The sequence below is a fragment of the Raphanus sativus genome, chromosome 4 (assembly GCF_000801105.2).
Source record: "Raphanus sativus cultivar WK10039 chromosome 4, ASM80110v3, whole genome shotgun sequence".
NCBI lineage: Eukaryota > Viridiplantae > Streptophyta > Magnoliopsida > Brassicales > Brassicaceae > Raphanus > Raphanus sativus.
The window spans coordinates 34,790,247-34,807,436 of NC_079514.1; the positions used below are offsets into that span (position 1 = coordinate 34,790,247).

The 17,190-nt window shown below is 34.1% G+C and overlaps 3 protein-coding genes across 4 annotated transcripts; 2 read left to right on the forward strand and 1 right to left on the reverse strand.

The window, feature by feature from the left end:
* Positions 1-1,547: 1,547 nt before the first annotated feature.
* LOC108850804 (two-component response regulator ARR12) lies at positions 1,548-4,446 on the reverse strand. Of its 2 annotated transcripts, none has more exons than XM_057009797.1 (5): positions 4,145-4,446; positions 3,615-3,767; positions 3,111-3,482; positions 1,898-2,931; positions 1,548-1,799 (listed from the first exon to the last, which is right to left on the reverse strand). In XM_057009797.1, exons 1-5 carry the CDS (start codon positions 4,269-4,271, stop codon positions 1,731-1,733), a joined length of 1,755 nt encoding a protein of 584 aa, XP_056865777.1. In that variant the 5' UTR covers positions 4,272-4,446; the 3' UTR covers positions 1,548-1,730. The 2 variants fall into 2 exon arrangements, with proteins under 2 accessions (XP_056865777.1, XP_056865776.1); XM_057009796.1 differs by having other exon boundaries at positions 1,548-1,805; positions 4,145-4,444.
* Positions 4,447-13,727: 9,281 nt separating this feature from the next.
* LOC108848462 (deSI-like protein At4g17486) lies at positions 13,728-15,287 on the forward strand. Its single transcript, XM_018621832.2, has 3 exons — positions 13,728-14,109; positions 14,313-14,600; positions 14,694-15,287. Exons 1-3 carry the CDS (start codon positions 13,971-13,973, stop codon positions 15,020-15,022), a joined length of 756 nt encoding a protein of 251 aa, XP_018477334.2. The 5' UTR covers positions 13,728-13,970; the 3' UTR covers positions 15,023-15,287.
* Positions 15,288-16,360: 1,073 nt separating this feature from the next.
* Positions 16,361-17,040, forward strand: LOC108851824 (60S ribosomal protein L39-1). The gene is made up of 3 exons (XM_018625293.2): positions 16,361-16,520; positions 16,636-16,739; positions 16,829-17,040. Exons 1-3 carry the CDS (start codon positions 16,518-16,520, stop codon positions 16,875-16,877), a joined length of 156 nt encoding a protein of 51 aa, XP_018480795.1. The 5' UTR covers positions 16,361-16,517; the 3' UTR covers positions 16,878-17,040.
* Positions 17,041-17,190: the final 150 nt, after the last annotated feature.

Below are 17,190 nucleotides of genomic sequence, written 5' to 3' on the forward strand. Positions count from 1 at the left end.
TTAGCTCAGAGAATTCAAAGTCATCAAAACTCAGTAACAGAGGAAAGTCACCGCAACCTAGAAAGTAAGAAGACAATTCTGAAATGGAGTGACATACGTCTACTAGCTCAGAGAAACTTGTTAATCTCATTAAGAAAGAAGAAGACTGGCCGGCTTTGGTAGCGGAACTGGACAGATCAAAGCTCTTGCAAGCAACTTTATTGGTTTCTCTATTTTTTATGCGTCAAGGTCTTTGTATATCCGTGTGGATGGCTTTGCAATGGAGCCTGATCACAAGGTCTTAGGTTACTGTCTTTTAACTGTTTTTTTTTTTTTTGAACTTTCTGTATTTTAACTGTTGTGCTCCAAAATGATTAGTCCATGTTGATAGCCAAATGGTCGCAAATTAGAATGAATCTTTCCGATGCCTAAAAAATAGAGAAATTAATACAAAATGTAGTAATTGCTCCATTTTTTTATTATAACCAAGTTTTATTTTACTATAAGTTGAAAACCTGATAAGGTTAATGAATTTTTTACTTTGAACAAAATTTCGAATGGGAAACATAGTAGGCTTGGATATGTTCTTACATCATGTTTTGCTAACTACAAACTTTTACATTTTCTTGATAGCCAAAATTTTTCCTTTTTAACTGCGTTTTAATATTTTAATTAAATAAGTGACTTATTTTTTTTGGTTTAAACAAGAATTTTAGTTACTATTTTGTTTTAAAATTTATTTTCTTAGACAACTACCAAACTTTTTCGATGACAAAAAGAAAAATAAAAAAGTACAAACTTTTTCATATTTTTATAATTTAATTAACTTAACAATTTGGAATAAACTGTTTTTTTATAATTTATTTTCTTGATAACTACCAAACAGTCTTTTTAATCATTAGGTTGGTTAAATTATAAAAAATATATAAACAGGTTGGAGATCTCAATCTTCAAAACAGAACTGTATGTACAATGCACATACAAAATGCCAACTTGGTTTGACTTTAAAATATAAGCTCGAGTGGGGCGCTGAGTACAATGGAATCTCTGCTACTTTTTATTCGTCATCATCACTTTGTTTGGGATAATAATTTACTCTCTTTTTATGTATTCTCTACTTTCTAAATATATTGATAATTCGTTGTAGGTTTTGGGCACTCAGATGGTTACTGGTAGGAAGTAATCGATTTCAGGTGAATCAGCGTAAAGATTTGAATCTATTGAGTTTCCGCAAGTGTTTCTGTTTGGTTCGTTTCGAAAACTATATTTTAGAATTTATGGATATAATTCGATTTAGATATTTATTACTCAAGGTATCTAAAATATATTTATTAACAATTGACTATTTTGTTCATAAATTTATATAGTCAACGATTAATTAGAAAATAAACCACACAAGTCACAAGCGATACCTCATTCTCCTGCTGTCTATGGCTTGTGTCTTCGTCGAATAGTGATATTACTATTTCAGACTGTTATTTTCTAGAGAATAGTGAATTTCTGTCATCTTTTATTACATATAGAAAAACTTGCAAGACAAAAGAGAAACTACTAAATAAGTAAAAAAATATTTATGAATTCGCTTTTATTATTTATTGGGAGTCCTAAATTGCTATAACGAGTGGGAAAATAAGAAAAAAAGAAAAATGAAGATAGTTTACAGTTTCGTTACAAAGAAAATATGGGAAAGAAAGAGACAAAAGCAAATCACAAAAGATGGTTCTGAGTTGTCTAAATGTTCTCTCTCATAGTCATAAGCATGTTCTAAGTGAGCTAAAGCCTCCATATCCCAAATCACCTTCCGACAAATCCCCTTGGCTCTGTTCCTAGTCACATTCACAATAAATGCAAACATGTCAGAGATCATTATAATAATAATCTTTTATATCAGATGCTGAATAATCAATCTCTCACACACCTGTTTCATAGTGGAGTTGACTATATCATCTAACGAACCAGCTTCTGCTCCCATGAATCCACTCTGTAACTTCTGCTGCCCCACGATGAACCCTTCCTTGGCGTTACTACTCAACAAAGCATCCGTGGTTGGACCGTAGTTGCCTGATTGTCTCATCTGCAATGAATCATAATAGACTCCTCCAGGCTGCACATTTGCATTTGAATCCAAGTCCGTGGTTCTGTAGAAAGCTCGTGGATTTGTATCCATGGCTGGAGCCAGTGGAATTGTAGAGTCACAGAATGGGATGGAATAGCTTGATGAGCCGTCATCGAACTGATGACTCATGATGCTATTACTGTTTTGAGCAGGAGGAGGGGGAAGAGTGGAGGATGATGATGATACAGCGTTTGACCAATGTTCCAAACGTTTATTGATCTGGTGTCCAGGGAAGGCTGAAGGAGATGCTTGTGGGTGACCTTGTAGAACCAAGTGGCTGTTGTTATTAGGAAGGGAGCTTTGTTGTGTTGAAGGGAAGCTAGGAAAAGCCGCCATTGAGTTCCCGGGGATGATGCTCTTGTTGTTGTTTGTCTGAAGCTGGTCGAACTCTAAAGGCATTGGTAACCCTTGAAGTATGTTTCCTCCATCAATGTGGTTAAGAGGAAGTGATGAGACATGGTGAAACTTTCCAAGATCGGTTGGGTTTTGCAAGAACATTCCCGAAGAAGGAGAAGAAGAAAGGCTACGGACACCACCGATTCCAGAAGGAGTGTTGAGTCGGCCAAGAATCCCGTTTGGAGGGAACGGTCTCATCCCCGCAGCGGCGGCGGCTCCACCGTGGAACTGGCCGGATCCAGCGGGAATTGGTCGGTGGTGAAAACCGTCAAGTCCATTGCTCATTTGCAAGAAATGTAAGTCAGAGTTGGCCATAATAGCTTGTTGGTTCCCACTGATCCTCTTCAAGTAAAGGCGAAACTTCTGAAGATGACTAGCCACATTCTCTCTAGTCAGCTTCTCAACATTCATCAGATCAAGAATCTTTTTAGGCATTGCCTCTGCAATCAGAACAAAAAAAAGAAATTAAAACCATACATAACAGTGTTTGTTCTGAAGCCTATAATCAATGCTTTAAGTCCTAATATTAGTTTCGTTATTCGATCCTCTAGACTTTATACTATATACTTTTCAAGTTGAGCTAACAAACAATTCATTTGGACGTTTAAACAAAACTTACTCTCAAACCCCAGTTGGTTAACCGCTGCTACAAATTTCTTGTGAAGCTCAACCGTCCAAACAACACGAGGCTTCTTTTGAGATGACGGATCATCGTTATCATCTCTTTCCTCGTCTTCATCCTCGTTGTACTGATCTTTACGTTTTCTATTTGCTCTCCCATTGTTCTGATCAGAGTTTGCAACACCTTCATTACCCGATCCATCTTTCTTGTCGCCGTTATTACTCCCACGGTTCTTATCGAATCTACTCCTCACCACATGCTGCCATATGTTTTTCAGCTCCTCGATACGGACCGGTTTCAGTAGATAGTCACAAGCCCCATGAGTAACTCCTTTCATCACATACTTTGGATCGCTATGCGCAGATAACACTGCAGAGTTTTTAAAATAAAAAACAAGAAAATCATCATAAAACTAAACCAGGAATCAAGAATCAAATATCAATAATCAAGAAAAATATGAAACATTCTGATTATAATAATGAAAAAAATTAGTTGACTTACTAATGACAGGTAGGTCCATTTCAAGACCAACAAGCTCAAGCAGTTTGAAACCATCCATGTCAGGCATGTCAACATCGCTAATAACCAGATCAAACTTGTTCTTGTTCTCTCTCAATAACTCTAGAGCCTTTTGGGCCTGGTTCGTCGTTGTAACTGCAGCCATAAAGTTTCTGTTTTATTAATTTTAAATTTTCAGTAAATTAAATTCAACAATAAGCTTTCGTGACACATGTAATCATTACAGTTGTGGATCAAAACAAATAAAATGTGATTTTTGAGGCTATTGTCAATCTTCAGACTCGATCTATGCTGGAAAGATCCAATTAGAAACCAGGATTTCTACGTGAGGTTAGGTAGGTAGGTATTTGAATCCTTGTCTTAAAAGATTCCATTAGTGATTAAAAAAAACTCAGATCAAGAAAATAAATAGGACTGAATCTTAAAAACCCATTTGGAGAAACTCATCAACAGATCCCAAAACATGAAATGATCGGTGCAAGAAAGAAGAGGGAAGAGATAGAGAAAGGAACCATGGTATTGGCAACGATGAAGCAATGATTCGAGGATACGAAGACAAGTCTGGTCATCGTCAACAGCAAGAACTCTCATTCCTACAGGAAACTGGTCCAAGGCTACACAATCTTGTTCAACAGTCATCTTCTCGGACAGACCAAGAAATCAAAAGTTGAGATTTCTTTTTTCTTTTTCTTTTGCTTGTTCTTGCAAGTGTCTCGAAAAAAAGCTAGGAGAGAGAGAAAGTGTGCAGGGAACGTCGACGGAAAATGAGATTTATTGGATTAAATATGAATGGGTCTAGAGAGAGAGAGTGATTTAGAGAGTATCTATCTTATTAAAACAGAAACATTCTGTTGGACCTAACATTTATTTTGTAAGTTTTTAAATTAAATACACATTTATACTTTATAGTTAAACCTACATTAAATCACTAATGTTTTTTTATTTATACTACTATCCATGTTTCCAAACAATATACTTATTTCTTTATACTACTATCAATGTTTCCAAACAATATATTTTTATACTACTATCAATGTTTCCGAACAATACAATAATTAATTTTAGTTATTTTATATATATCATTTTCTCTTTAAAATTTTGTAGAAACGTTATAATTTCATAAATTGCAAAATAATGAACTTTAAAATTTGGATTATAAGATTACATTATGAAACTATTACAATTTAAATCCAATTAGATTACATATCGGTCATCCATCAGTTCAATCGGTTAGTCTCGGGTTTTAGTGATTTTTTTAATATGTATATTTTAAAAACCTAAATTGAATTGTCAGATCTCCGGATTAACCGGTATAATCACAATCGGATTGAATTTAAAAACACTGATTTAAATGCAAAAATATTTTAAATACACACTCTTTAAAAATTACCAAAATATTTGTTAATTATTAGTGAAATTTTTCATCGTAAAATATTCCGCGTTTCCAAAGCGCGGGTCAAAATCTAGTATAATATTAAGATTTAGAGAGAGGTACAAGATTGCAGAGTTAAAACAAAAGTTTCTTCTCTGGCGAGGGAAAAAGGAATCTTAGTTATCTATCTATAAATGGATACTCTAAGCTGTGATGTAATGATCGTCAAGACTCGCAATCTACTTTATTCTGCAAAATTTTAATTTTTTTTACTATTTTAGGCTTTTACTTTCAAACTTTTAAAATATTTTTAACATTTTAGTATTATTTGTACTTTGCTTTTATTTTCTGTAATCGTAAAAATTGGACTTTAAATTCACAGGTTCTTTCAAATTCGAAACTATCTTTAAAAATAATTTAAAAAATAATAGTTCAATATCATAGATTTGAACCGGAACACAAAACATAGTAAGATTTAATTGTAACATTCAAACAAATTATTGAGACATAACCAAAAATAAATCATAGCTGTTATTTGAAATTAGCAAATTGCTGTTTAAAACATGGTTAAAATCTATTATTTGAAAGAATCAATTAATTTAGAAATCTTTAGAGATGGGAAAGTCTTTTAAGTGGAAGATTTGGTTTACTATATAATGTTTATCTCATCATTATATTTGAAGATACATTTTGATTCTGGTTCAAGCTAGGATTGTCTAACTGTTACATTTGACAAACAAACTTTAATTGTTTCATTTTACCAAAAAGAAAAACTTCAATTGTTTCCATAACTTCAGTCATTATTAAATATACTTTAGCATTTCTTTTTGAATGTAAATAAAATGTAATAAAACGAGTCGCATGTCATATAGAGTAGGAACTATCTCCCATACTTTTCACTTGCAAACAAAGTCATTTCGGGTTTGTAGATAGTTTTCTCAGTACTGTCTTCTTCTCTTGATCTTCTCTCTCTCGGCTCACATCTCTTCTTGTCGCCACACTTTCTTGTGTCGAACATCTCTTTCTTCTATCTTCTTTTTCTTTTTCCATTTTAATAAAATATTTTCTATTGAAAAACAAAATTTTACGGAACACCTTATAAATACTGCTAAATCGTTTCTTCCTTATTTAAGCCAAGGACATGTTTCTTAATTTCCTTCTTCTGTAATCACTTCACTTTTTTGTCTTTGTCATTTCTTGTTGCTCTTTTCTCCTTTTGCTTATAAACCCCAGAAAAGAAACCAATATAACATCAAACGTGAATGGGTCGGCAAATATAACTCAAAACCTATACCGCTTATGCAACGCTAAGTTTTGGAAGCTTTCTTTTTCTGAAACTAGAGATTTGGAAGTTAATTTGACATATATTATCTTTAAATAAATTTCTTATGTTTAATTTAGATGATATTCTAAATATAATAACTTCAAGTACTATTTACATATAGTATATTTGAAAATAACATATTGTGAATTTTTTTGAATAAGTTGACCAAAAAAAGTTCTGGTTAAAAATGGCAGGCTTTAGAGAGGGCATGCTCAACTTTGGGAAGTGCGTTACAACTTACAAGTGTGAGCGTGCATCAAAAACCCTCTTTCGTGCAGTTTCAGCCTGAAATCAATATGTCTAGTCTAAGAAAAGGATCTGAAAAGCAAGAAAACTTTATTTTACTTTAGTTTTTGCCTTGTTATTGGTTTTTCCTTACGGTTTTACCTTCAAAGTTTTAAATTTCCAGGTTTCCTTGCTTTTAGGAGAGTAAATATTTTTAACAACTATTTTATTATTTTATTTATTTAAAATGTAGCATTACACATATAATAATAAAAATACAATCAACTGCATATCTAAAATAAAAGATAACACTACAATACATAGAGTAAAATTTTAAGTTGTTTTTTCTGAACGTTTTCAATGCAATCTTCAATGTTTGGTTCTCGACCATATAATGAAATTCTAAACTTTCTTTCGTTGTTTTTTTTGTTTTCTAACATTAGTCAACTTCCAATTAGGAACTATAGATGTCTATCAATAATGAATCTAATATAATGATTTTATCGAAAAAAATTAGAAAGACTAATCTTCAACCATTCTAAAAACATCGTCATACAAAAAAATACCAGTTCATCGTCCTTATGAATTTACGTGATCTTAAATATCGTTTGATGTATATAATTGATCAGTTAGACATTGCTAGATTGCATTTCCATGCATAAGTCCATATCAGATGTTGGAGATACCATTTGGTGAAATTAGAGCTCACATTTGGTGAAATTAGAGCAAAATGAGCTGATTATGAAGCAAAAGAGTGATCTTTGTTCGAGAGAAGGGTTTGAAGGAAAAGTGTCACTGCGGTCGTACCAGCGGCTTAAAAGCCATGTCACAAGGCCACTGTGAGTCCAAAAAGATGTTACCTAAATTTGGCTAAGTGTTGGCGCGGCTTATTGCAGCGGTTTGTGTAATCCACAGAGTTTCTGTGTTATTATTGCGTAAGCTGACTCGGCCTCTTGCAACGGTTACCAAGGCCGATGCTAAGAAATCACAGAGGCTCTCGAGGTAAGTGTTTGAGCGGCCTGTGGCGCAGCGGCCAAATGACATGTCAAAAACTAGTGCGACACTTAGAAAAATCTGCACCTATGTTTTTACCAACTTTTTACCCATTAGACCACTATAAATATTATTTAGACATGTCAAAAGCTCGTTTTTAGACCACTGTAAATATTATTTAGACCTAAATTTTAGATCTTATCTCTCTCAAGATTTTGTCTAATATTGTAAAAGCTTGAACATTTTATCAATTTAAGGAAATATTTAAACTTATATTGTGTTTTTCTTGATCATTAACATGATTAGCCTTAAATCTCAAGTGGATCTAAAGTTTCTCATGGAGATTAGAGAGTATATTCTTTTTGAATCAATGGGTTAGGTAGATCTAAAGTAATTAGTAAAGAGTTAAGGTGTTTATTGTTAAATCTACTAGTTTCTATACTTAGCTTCCTAATGCTATATTAGAATTATTAGAATGAGACTAAAATCAACTTCTGTAGGAAAGAGATGCATAAGAAATGGAGGTTACGTGGAATCACGCTCTTGCTCTCTTTTTTTGTCAAGGAATGATTCATTATTAGTTTATAGCCAAACGGCTACAGAGCAAAACAGAGTATTCAAAAGAGAACAACCACCAGAAAAACAGAACATCAATATATGCCTCAACAAATAAAAACAACCATCTAGAAAATGAAGATAGTGCAGACCCTTGACGCTTTGCTAAACAGAGAGTCTTCAGGGGGAGCTTCCGAAACCATAGAGTCTCAACCAGCAGCTTGTGGATTAATCATAGATGAAAGCCATGAGGGGCCACCAGTCGCAATGTAAGACTGATAACGATGATCTCTAGTGACACTTACCGCAATATCTTCTGCAATAATATTAACCACAGAGGGTACCAAACTCAGTTGGCACTGGTCAAAGTCATGCATCAAGCGGAGAGATTTTGAAATCTCAAAACCTAAATTAGGGAACCGATCCGGGATAGACAGAGCTTCCCACAAGATGGGAGATGAAATTTCCAAGGATATCTTTTTCACCTTAAGATCATGTGCTGCCTTCAAGGACCACTCAAATGTGGCTAAGCCAGCCTCTATCTCTGTGAAGACTGGAGCAAAGGCTCTTCTACTGTGAAACAGGGGAAGGCCGGTCGAGTCCCTAACAATCCATGAAGAACCATGGTTATGAGAAGAGTCTGGCCAAGAAGAGGCTATATTGCATTTAAGTGTACCAACAGGTGGTTTCTGCCAACGAGTGAGTGATGACAAATGAGAGGACTCTGAAGGTAGAAGTTGTAGATTGAACCACGTACTTGCTTCCTCCATAGCTCTAGACAGTACAGTAGCTCCATCCAAATGAATCTTCTCATAACAGAAGATGTTCCGAGCTTTCCAAATGTGCCATAAAACCCATGGAAAAGATAACCTGATAGAACCTCCAGAAGAGTGTCTCTTACTCACCGATAGCAAATGGAAGAAATTCAGCCAAACTGAGCTTCTTGAGAAACCACCAGGCGGTAGAGGGATTTGAGATCTTTCCCAAGCTTCTTTCGCCACTTCACAATGAAAGAGCACATGACAGATTGATTCTTCAGCTGATCCACAACGCAAGCACGTGGTATCCAGAGTAATTCCTCTAGATTTCAAACCTTGCTTGACTGCTAGAGCTCCTGATAGGGCTCTCCACATGAAATGTTTGATCTTGGGAGTTGTCTTACTCTTCCAAAGATCACGCAATAGTTTTCTTTCCAGCGGTGGAAGGGCATGGGAGGGGGGAAACACCTGTTTTTCCTGTAGAACAACAGCTAATTTGTAACCTGATTTAGTGTTATACACACCATTCTTGGAAAATCCCCATTCAAGCGAATAAACTGAATCCACATTAACTTTCACATTGAGCACTCTTGAAACATCCTCCTCGCAAAATAACTGACGAACCATAGGGACATTCCACGCACTAGATTGATCATCAATAAGGTCCCTTACTGTTAAGGTAAGATCAACTTCAGCATCAGGATGGTAGTGAGGAGGGCGGGGGACTTCATCAATGATCCAATTATCCGTCCATACTTTAACAGATTCTCCATTACCTATCTTCTTCAAAATACCTTGGGCCAGAAGCTCCCTTCCATGTAAGATACTCCTCCAGGCATAAGAGGGGCGAGTACCCACATTGGCTTCGAGAAAAGAATATCTTGGGAAGTATCTACCTTGGAGAATACGCGACACCAAGGAGTTCGGTCTCGACCAAATTCTCCAAGCCTGTTTAGCCAGTCTCCACCTCTTTAAAACCAAGACCTCCATGCTCTTTATCTTTGCACATCTTCTGCCAAGATACCCAGGAAATCTTTTTCCTGTTGGAGCCAGAGCTCCACCAAAATTCCACAATCGCACTAGTTAACTTTGCACACAAGTCTTTAGGCAACTTGAAACAGGACATAGCATAAATAGGAAGGGCCAAAGCCACTGATTTAATCAATATCTCTTTCCCACCTTGCGATAAAGCTTTAGCAAACCAGCCATTCAGTCTCCCTTGTAGCTTCTCTTTGATGAAGCTAAGTAGATTCACCTTAGAACCGCTGAAGCATTCTGGTAACCCAAGATAGGAGCCCTCTCCACCTTCTTGATGAATGCCTAATGCCCGCTTTATCTCCAGCTTCCTCTCTTCAGATACCTTAGAGCCAAAGATAACAGAAGATTTCTGAAGGTTGATACACTGCCCTGAAGCCTCTTCATAATCTTTTAGACATGCACATATCTCTGCAGCTTCAGTACTTGTGGCATTACACAGCAGAAGACTGTCATCCGCAAATAATAAGTGGTGCACAGAGGGACCAGACGGAGACAATTTGATGCCATGAAGAAACCCCGTTTCCTCAGCAGTATTGAGACGAGAGACCAAAGCTTCTGCACACAGTATGAACAAAAATGGTGACAATGGATCACCCTGGCGAATTCCACGCTCCGGTCGAATATAACCATGTGAATTCCCATTCAAGAGCACAGAGAAAGAAACAGAAGAGACGCATGACATAATCCATCTGACCCAAATCCGATCGAAACCCATTTTCTCCATGAGAACTTCTAGAAAATTCCACTCCACACGGTCGTAGGCTTTGGACATATCTGTCTTGATAGCCATGCACTCCTCAGCCACTCTCGGATTAGTACGAAGACCATGGACCATCTCGTGAGCAATAATTATATTATCAGAGATTAGCCTCCCCTCGACAAAGGCTCCTTGTGTATCTGAGATGATCTCTGGGAGAATAGACTTTAAGCGGTTGCTTAATATCTTAGAGATGATTTTATACTGCACTGAGCAGAGGCTGATAGGACGGAGATCTTGCATCTTTGTAGGCTTCGGGATCTTAGGAAGAAGGCTCAGTTGAGTATGATTCCACCCATCAGGCATCACAGCAGAATGAAAGAAACCCAATATCTCTGAAGTTAGCTGTGCACCTACAATATGCCAGAACTTTTGGTAAAACACTCCAGTCAAGCCATCCTCACCAGGCGCACTGCTCCCCTTGACGCTGAAAGCAGCCTTTTTGATTTCTTCTTCCGTGATTGCAGCTGTAAGTACTGCATTCATGTCATCAGATACTCTCTCTAGAATAATAAAATTTTATATCGTCTAAACAAACACACTAAAAACATCAGCATTAATAATATTTAAAACGATAAAATAATGTATAAAAGAATCGATCTTCAAACAAAAAAAAATCAACATATTCAACTAAAACTTTATAAATACTTGCCTTTGGTTCTGTTTTGTTTGTAATTTTAAAATTAAATTATTTGCATATTAATATTTATTTATGAAAAAAATCTCAACCTATAATAGTTCTCTTTATTCCAACTCTGCTTTTGAAATATTTAATATTTATAATACTGTTGACAACAAAAATTATCAAATTTTGTTTTGTGCATGCTTATAGATATTTAAAAGATTTTTTTTCAAAAATGACGTAAAATTTTCCATAGTTGTCATTTTCCCATTCAGTGATTTACAATTTCAATTATGTTTGGAATATTTTAAAGAAAATATCTTTACCACCTTTATTATTTACGAAAATTCCATCATCGTCAATTTTACCAATCACCACAAACCGTCAAAATTGAAGTTTAAATGCTTAAATACCATTTTATCCTTTTCTTCTCCCATTCTTTCTTTACAAAACTACATCATCCTTAATTTTTCTTCACTTTCATCCAAGAAACTAACAAAATTTGGTTATCTTAATCACAAATTCACTGACTTTCAAATTTTGAAGCTTTTTGCTTAAACAATGGCATAGTTTCTATAACATTGCTGAAACTCTAAGGTTTGAGATGTGGATGGGCTATAAATGAGCTCACAACGGATTTATATATTTATTTACTTGATTTTCTGATTTTCAGATCTTTGTTGCAACAACATACTTCATTTGAAATCTATTTTACCAGGAAGACTTAATATGAACTTCTAGTCAACACATAGTTTAGTTCGACAATTGACCAATTGTTAGTTTTGCAACGATTTCAAACAAATTCTGCTGATTATTATTTAAAATGAGTAAATTTCAATCAGAGTCTATATAAAAGAGGTCAGTTCTGCGTTTGACTTTTGATAGAAGACTTTAAGTTTGACTTTTGAGAAAATATTTCATATATATTATGGGAAAATCAAATTTCATTAGAAATCTTTGAGATGTCAATTTTGCAAGTAACCAAAACTTTTACTTTCGAGTAGATTTTCTACTCGCAAAAGAGATGTAAGTTTTGTTCAATGTTCTAAGAATCTGTCAAGGTGATGTCTAATTGCACGCTTGGACTGCAAATCGCTAATAACCAAATTTTTTAAAAAGCATATGATATAATGTTCTCAAGTTGATATATGTAACTCAGTGTTGTTGATACATTTACAAATCAACAAAATAGTTTGCTAAATAGAAGTACAAAATATAAATATTCATTAGTTTTACCATTTATTTACATTAGAAAGCTACTGAAATATTTATTGAATCCTATATTTAAGTATAATTGCATTTTTTCTAATTTAAATAATAGATTTTAGCATTTAATGTATTTTCCTAATTTAAACAATAATTTTCCTTAATCAAATCTTAACCAAAATAGATTTCCAAATAAATTTCCTAATAGATTTCATATCAACATATTAGTATTTTTTTAATATTTATTAATAAGAAATAATAAAATAAAAATCCCACACCACATTAAATTTATATAACATACAAATACAATATAAAATAATGTATTCATAAATTATTAGTATAATGGTTTCATAATATAACTCCAATTAGTTATAAATATTGGATTTTTATATGATGCATTGTGATATAATAGATAATTAAAATCATAAAAGAGTTGTCAAAAAACCACAAAACATAATTATTCAAAGTAATAAATAAATTTTTATGTTTTAAAATGTTATATTAAAAATTATGCAATACATTTTAATTTACAGATATATATATATATATATAATACCATTAGTAGATAATGCTTTCTTTTTTTCTCTTTTGCTATAGGTTTTTTGTTCTTTCCACAAAATAGCATTAGTTTGTACAAAGATTTTTGAAGTGAATAAATTTAAAATTCTTTCAAAAAAAATATTTATACGATCACGGGTCAAGCTATAGAAATAAACAACAATAGTTCAAAATTATTTTTCTTTAAAAAAATTATTTCAATAGAAACTGTAGTTCCAAATATGTTTATATATTTATAAATTTATTTTATTTATTTTTAAAGGATGCTAAGATTTTGGAATGAGAAACAATTATGACCCATTTGTATATTATTTAACCAGAAAATTTAAAATTTATATTATTTTATTAGAATTTTAATTATAACTGCAAAGATTTATTTTTAATATAAATTTATGTTTAAATATTACAAATACATCATAAACAAAAAATAAAAACATAAAATAAATATCCACCTGGTCTAGCGGGTTAAGATTATCTTATATTTTGAAATAGAAATAGTCATAGCAAACAACTTGTAATAAATTTTCTATAAAAAAACATACACAATTTTTGGTAAATTTCAGATTTATTACCCGAAAATAAATGCAAATGGTCACGGAAAATAAATAAATAAATAAAAATTGTCTTACCGTATTTAAAACAAATTAACATAAACGGATGGTAAAGTAAATAAAGGGTCGAAGAACATCTATCGGGACGACAAGGAAGCGCAATAGAGACAGAACATAACACGCTTTCGCTTTAGCAATAGAAACCCCCACTTTCCTCGAAACATCAGAAACAGTTCAGAAGATGAAACGACGAGGAGCCCTTTAAAAAGTTCTCATCTTTTGAACCCCGGATCTAACCGGTTTCACTTCGTTTGCCCTCTCCTCCGAAATCTCTGGTTCCCTCCCGGATCGGTGATGTACTGAAGCGGGAGAGAGAGAGATGTTGTGCTGGAAGGGTTCGGCTAGGCGGAAGGAGAAAACCGGTTTGCTTCCGGTTTACCTGAATGTCTACGATCTAACTCCTATGAATGCTTATGGTTACTGGCTCGGACTCGGCGTCTTTCATTCTGGTGTTGAAGGTCAGTTTCTGTCTTTTTTTTAATCTACTTGTAGTGATGATAAAGTTTGGTACTTTGAAACTATAGATTTGCTGAGATTTTTTTTTGGTTGGTTAAAAAGAAATTGACTTGAATTGACCAGAATGATTTGACTTGGTGTATTGATTGAATTGAGAGAAACTAGTATAGTTTGTAATGGACTTGAATGTTTTTATTTTTTGTAGTTCATGGAGTTGAATATGCATTTGGAGCACATGAGTCTCCAAGCACAGGCATCTTTGAAGTGGAGCCAAAGAAGTGTCCCGGTTTCACGTTTAGGAAATCGATTCTTGTTGGGAAAACAGACATGGCTGCGAAAGAAGTCAGAGTCTTTATGGAGAAACTAGCTGAAGAGTATCGAGGAAACAAGTACAATCTCATCTCAAGGAACTGCAACCATTTTTGCAATGAAGTTTGTGTTAAACTTACTCAGAAACCAATCCCTAGATGGGTCAACCGACTCGCTCGCTTAGGTAAACAAATCAACATATTATTGTTTTGTTGTGAGAGAGATTTGGTTGTGAGAAAAGATCATATAATGTAATAAAATGTTGTGTTTTGTCTAGGGGTTCTCTGTAACTGTGTGTTACCACCGCGCTTCAACGAGACAAAAGTGAGGCGGGTAGTTAATAAAGGAGAGCTTTCAGAAGAAGAGAGGAAGAAAAGGAGAAACCGATCTAGATCAGGTCCTTTGCTCTCTACTTCTTCGTCTTCTTCCACACCTGATAGTCATCGTTCGCATATGCGAGCAAAATCAATTGGTAACCCTGCTTCTTCTTCTTCTTCTTCTTCTTGTACTTCGGGTTCTAAGAAAAGTAAAAACCAATGTGCACCACCACCTACTGCACCTAGAGCTCCAGACCAGAAGTCGCCGAGCGTAGGCGTCAAGACTTGATTCTTATCATCATTATTTGAACAATTTAATTATTGTCTATGAAAAAAGGACAAAAGAACAGAGGAAAATGCCAAGCAAAGTATCAATCATACATGGGCATGCTCGTGCTTTGTTCTCAAGTCATTATGGACCTTTTGGGTGTAGATCACTGTTCTTGGTACAATTTACTTATAGAGGAGTGATGTTATGAGAATTGTACAAAGAGAAAATGAATTATATATTTGTATGTTTTTATCTCTCATTTCAATACTAAAGTTCCTAAGCACTTTGTCTTTGTGTTAGTGGTTTTGTATTCCCCAGTGGATGAATGGAATGTTAAAATTGTCTGACTAAAAAATCCTGTAGCTGACAAAAAAAAAGACTATAAAATTCTGTAATGTATATTCTGCTACGAGGGATCTAGGCATATAACCATAGTTTGTTTTGTCTGAATTGCAAATTATAATATGGTTATGGAAAATCAGGAACACAAGAACATTTTTTTTTCTCACGAACATGTTTCAATGGCTTACCTCTCAAGTTTGAATGAATTGAGAGAAGACATTCTCCACATCTCTTCTAGGCAACTTTGAAAGCACATAAACTTCACTGAATCTCACTTCGAAAATTAGTATTAGTTGATTTAGGTTTTCACTTTGGAAACTAGAATCTGAGGATTTGTGGAAGTACATTTCGTGCAAGGGTTTGATCAAAAATTCATTAATATTTTTACATCATAAGATCTGCATTTCGAATTTTAAAAAAGGTAGAATTATGAAAATTCATGAAAAAGAATAGCGTAAGAAAATATCGGTAAAACATGGATTTGATATGATGGTTAATGTAATAGAGTCAGACATGGATTTTTGTAAAAAGGTAAAAAATGTCGGCTATAAAATAATCTTTTCTATTTTTTAGAATTTGTAATAGCGTAATATATCCAACATTAAAAATATTTGAGGATTTTGTTATTTTTATTTTTTTTAAATAAGTTTTTTAGTTTTACTGTTTTACGGTAGCTGTCCATATTTACTACACAATAATGGAAATAAGTTTATACTGAAAATTAAATTGAAGAAATATTTGTTGAAAACATAACTGATAAACTTTTTTTATTATTCACCATAGTCAATCAGAAAAATTGAGGTTGATCTCAAGGAAGAAGAAGATAAAGTTTGTTACACTTTCTTTTAACAACAAACGATTTTACTGAACATTTTTATTAATCTCATCTTAATCAACGTAATTAACATTTGGGAACTATATAATAACAAACTAGCTTAATATAAACCCATCTAATCCAAAAATAATAATTTGAGGGTTTATACTTTATACTAATAACCCAACAAAGGCCTGAAGAATGAGCCTTTTTCAGCCCAGCTGAAAACCACTGTAGCCCTAAAAACGTGTCCCCATATAAAATCCACAGACATCGCTTACACAGTTCTCTTTCTCAGATTTAGGGTTTCTCTCTGTTGTCGGCTCGGTCCCAGAACCAAGATCGCAGTGCTTCAAGATGGTACATCCTCTCTCTCCTCTCTTTCGATCGTAGTCTCTACTTTTTGCTTACTCAGGGTCCTACTTAGTATGAAATGTGACATTGAAATCATTTTGATCCTTGTTATATGATACAGCCGTCGCACAAGTCATTCATGATCAAGAAGAAGCTTGCCAAGAAAATGAGGCAGAACAGGCCAATCCCTCACTGGATTCGTCTTCGCACTGACAATACCATCAGGTTTTCATCCATTTCTTGTTCTATGGTTGATCGATTAGGGGCATAGTCTGTGAATCTTATGTCGGTTTGTGTTTGTGTTTGGTTTTCAGGTACAACGCAAAGCGTAGACACTGGCGCAGAACCAAGCTTGGATTCTAAGCTGTCTTACCTTCGCCTATTTGTGAAATCTCTGTTCTTTCTAAGACATTGTTTTCCTTTGTTTGGTTCTTTAGTGTTTTGTTTTCTCAGTTTTGATTGTGTCAGTTGCATTGTTCACAGTTTTGTAAGACAATCTTTTGATCAATTATGTTTCCAGACTATCTATCCAAGCGTAATTGTGTTATTTTCCTCTAGCTCAAAGATTTTGGAGACGACTTTTGGTTATTGTGTTACTCTCTACATTCCATTTGTTTCATATCCATCCGTAGGGTAGTTACAAGTTTTTGGTTGGTTTATGATATATATTCTAAAT

What these genes read in the sequence shown, in the direction of transcription:
- LOC108850804 (XM_057009796.1), bottom strand. Translation starts at nt 4,271, where the DNA reads ATGACTGTTGAACAAGATTGTGTAGCCTTGGACCAGTTTCCTGTAGGA. An exon ending in TCATCGTTGCCAATACCATG is followed by an intron (nt 3,768 to 4,144) that starts GTTCCTTTCTCT and finishes TTATGGCTGCAG; the next exon opens with TTACAACGACGAACCAGGCC. An exon ending in AATGGACCTACCTGTCATTA is followed by an intron (nt 3,483 to 3,614) that starts GTAAGTCAACTA and finishes AAAACTCTGCAG; the next exon opens with TGTTATCTGCGCATAGCGAT.
- LOC108848462 (XM_018621832.2), top strand. Translation starts at nt 13,971, where the DNA reads ATGTTGTGCTGGAAGGGTTCGGCTAGGCGGAAGGAGAAAACCGGTTTG. An exon ending in CTTTCATTCTGGTGTTGAAG is followed by an intron (nt 14,110 to 14,312) that starts GTCAGTTTCTGT and finishes TATTTTTTGTAG; the next exon opens with TTCATGGAGTTGAATATGCA. An exon ending in CAACCGACTCGCTCGCTTAG is followed by an intron (nt 14,601 to 14,693) that starts GTAAACAAATCA and finishes TGTTTTGTCTAG; the next exon opens with GGGTTCTCTGTAACTGTGTG.
- LOC108851824 (XM_018625293.2), top strand. An exon ending in CGCACTGACAATACCATCAG is followed by an intron (nt 16,740 to 16,828) that starts GTTTTCATCCAT and finishes TTTGGTTTTCAG; the next exon opens with GTACAACGCAAAGCGTAGAC.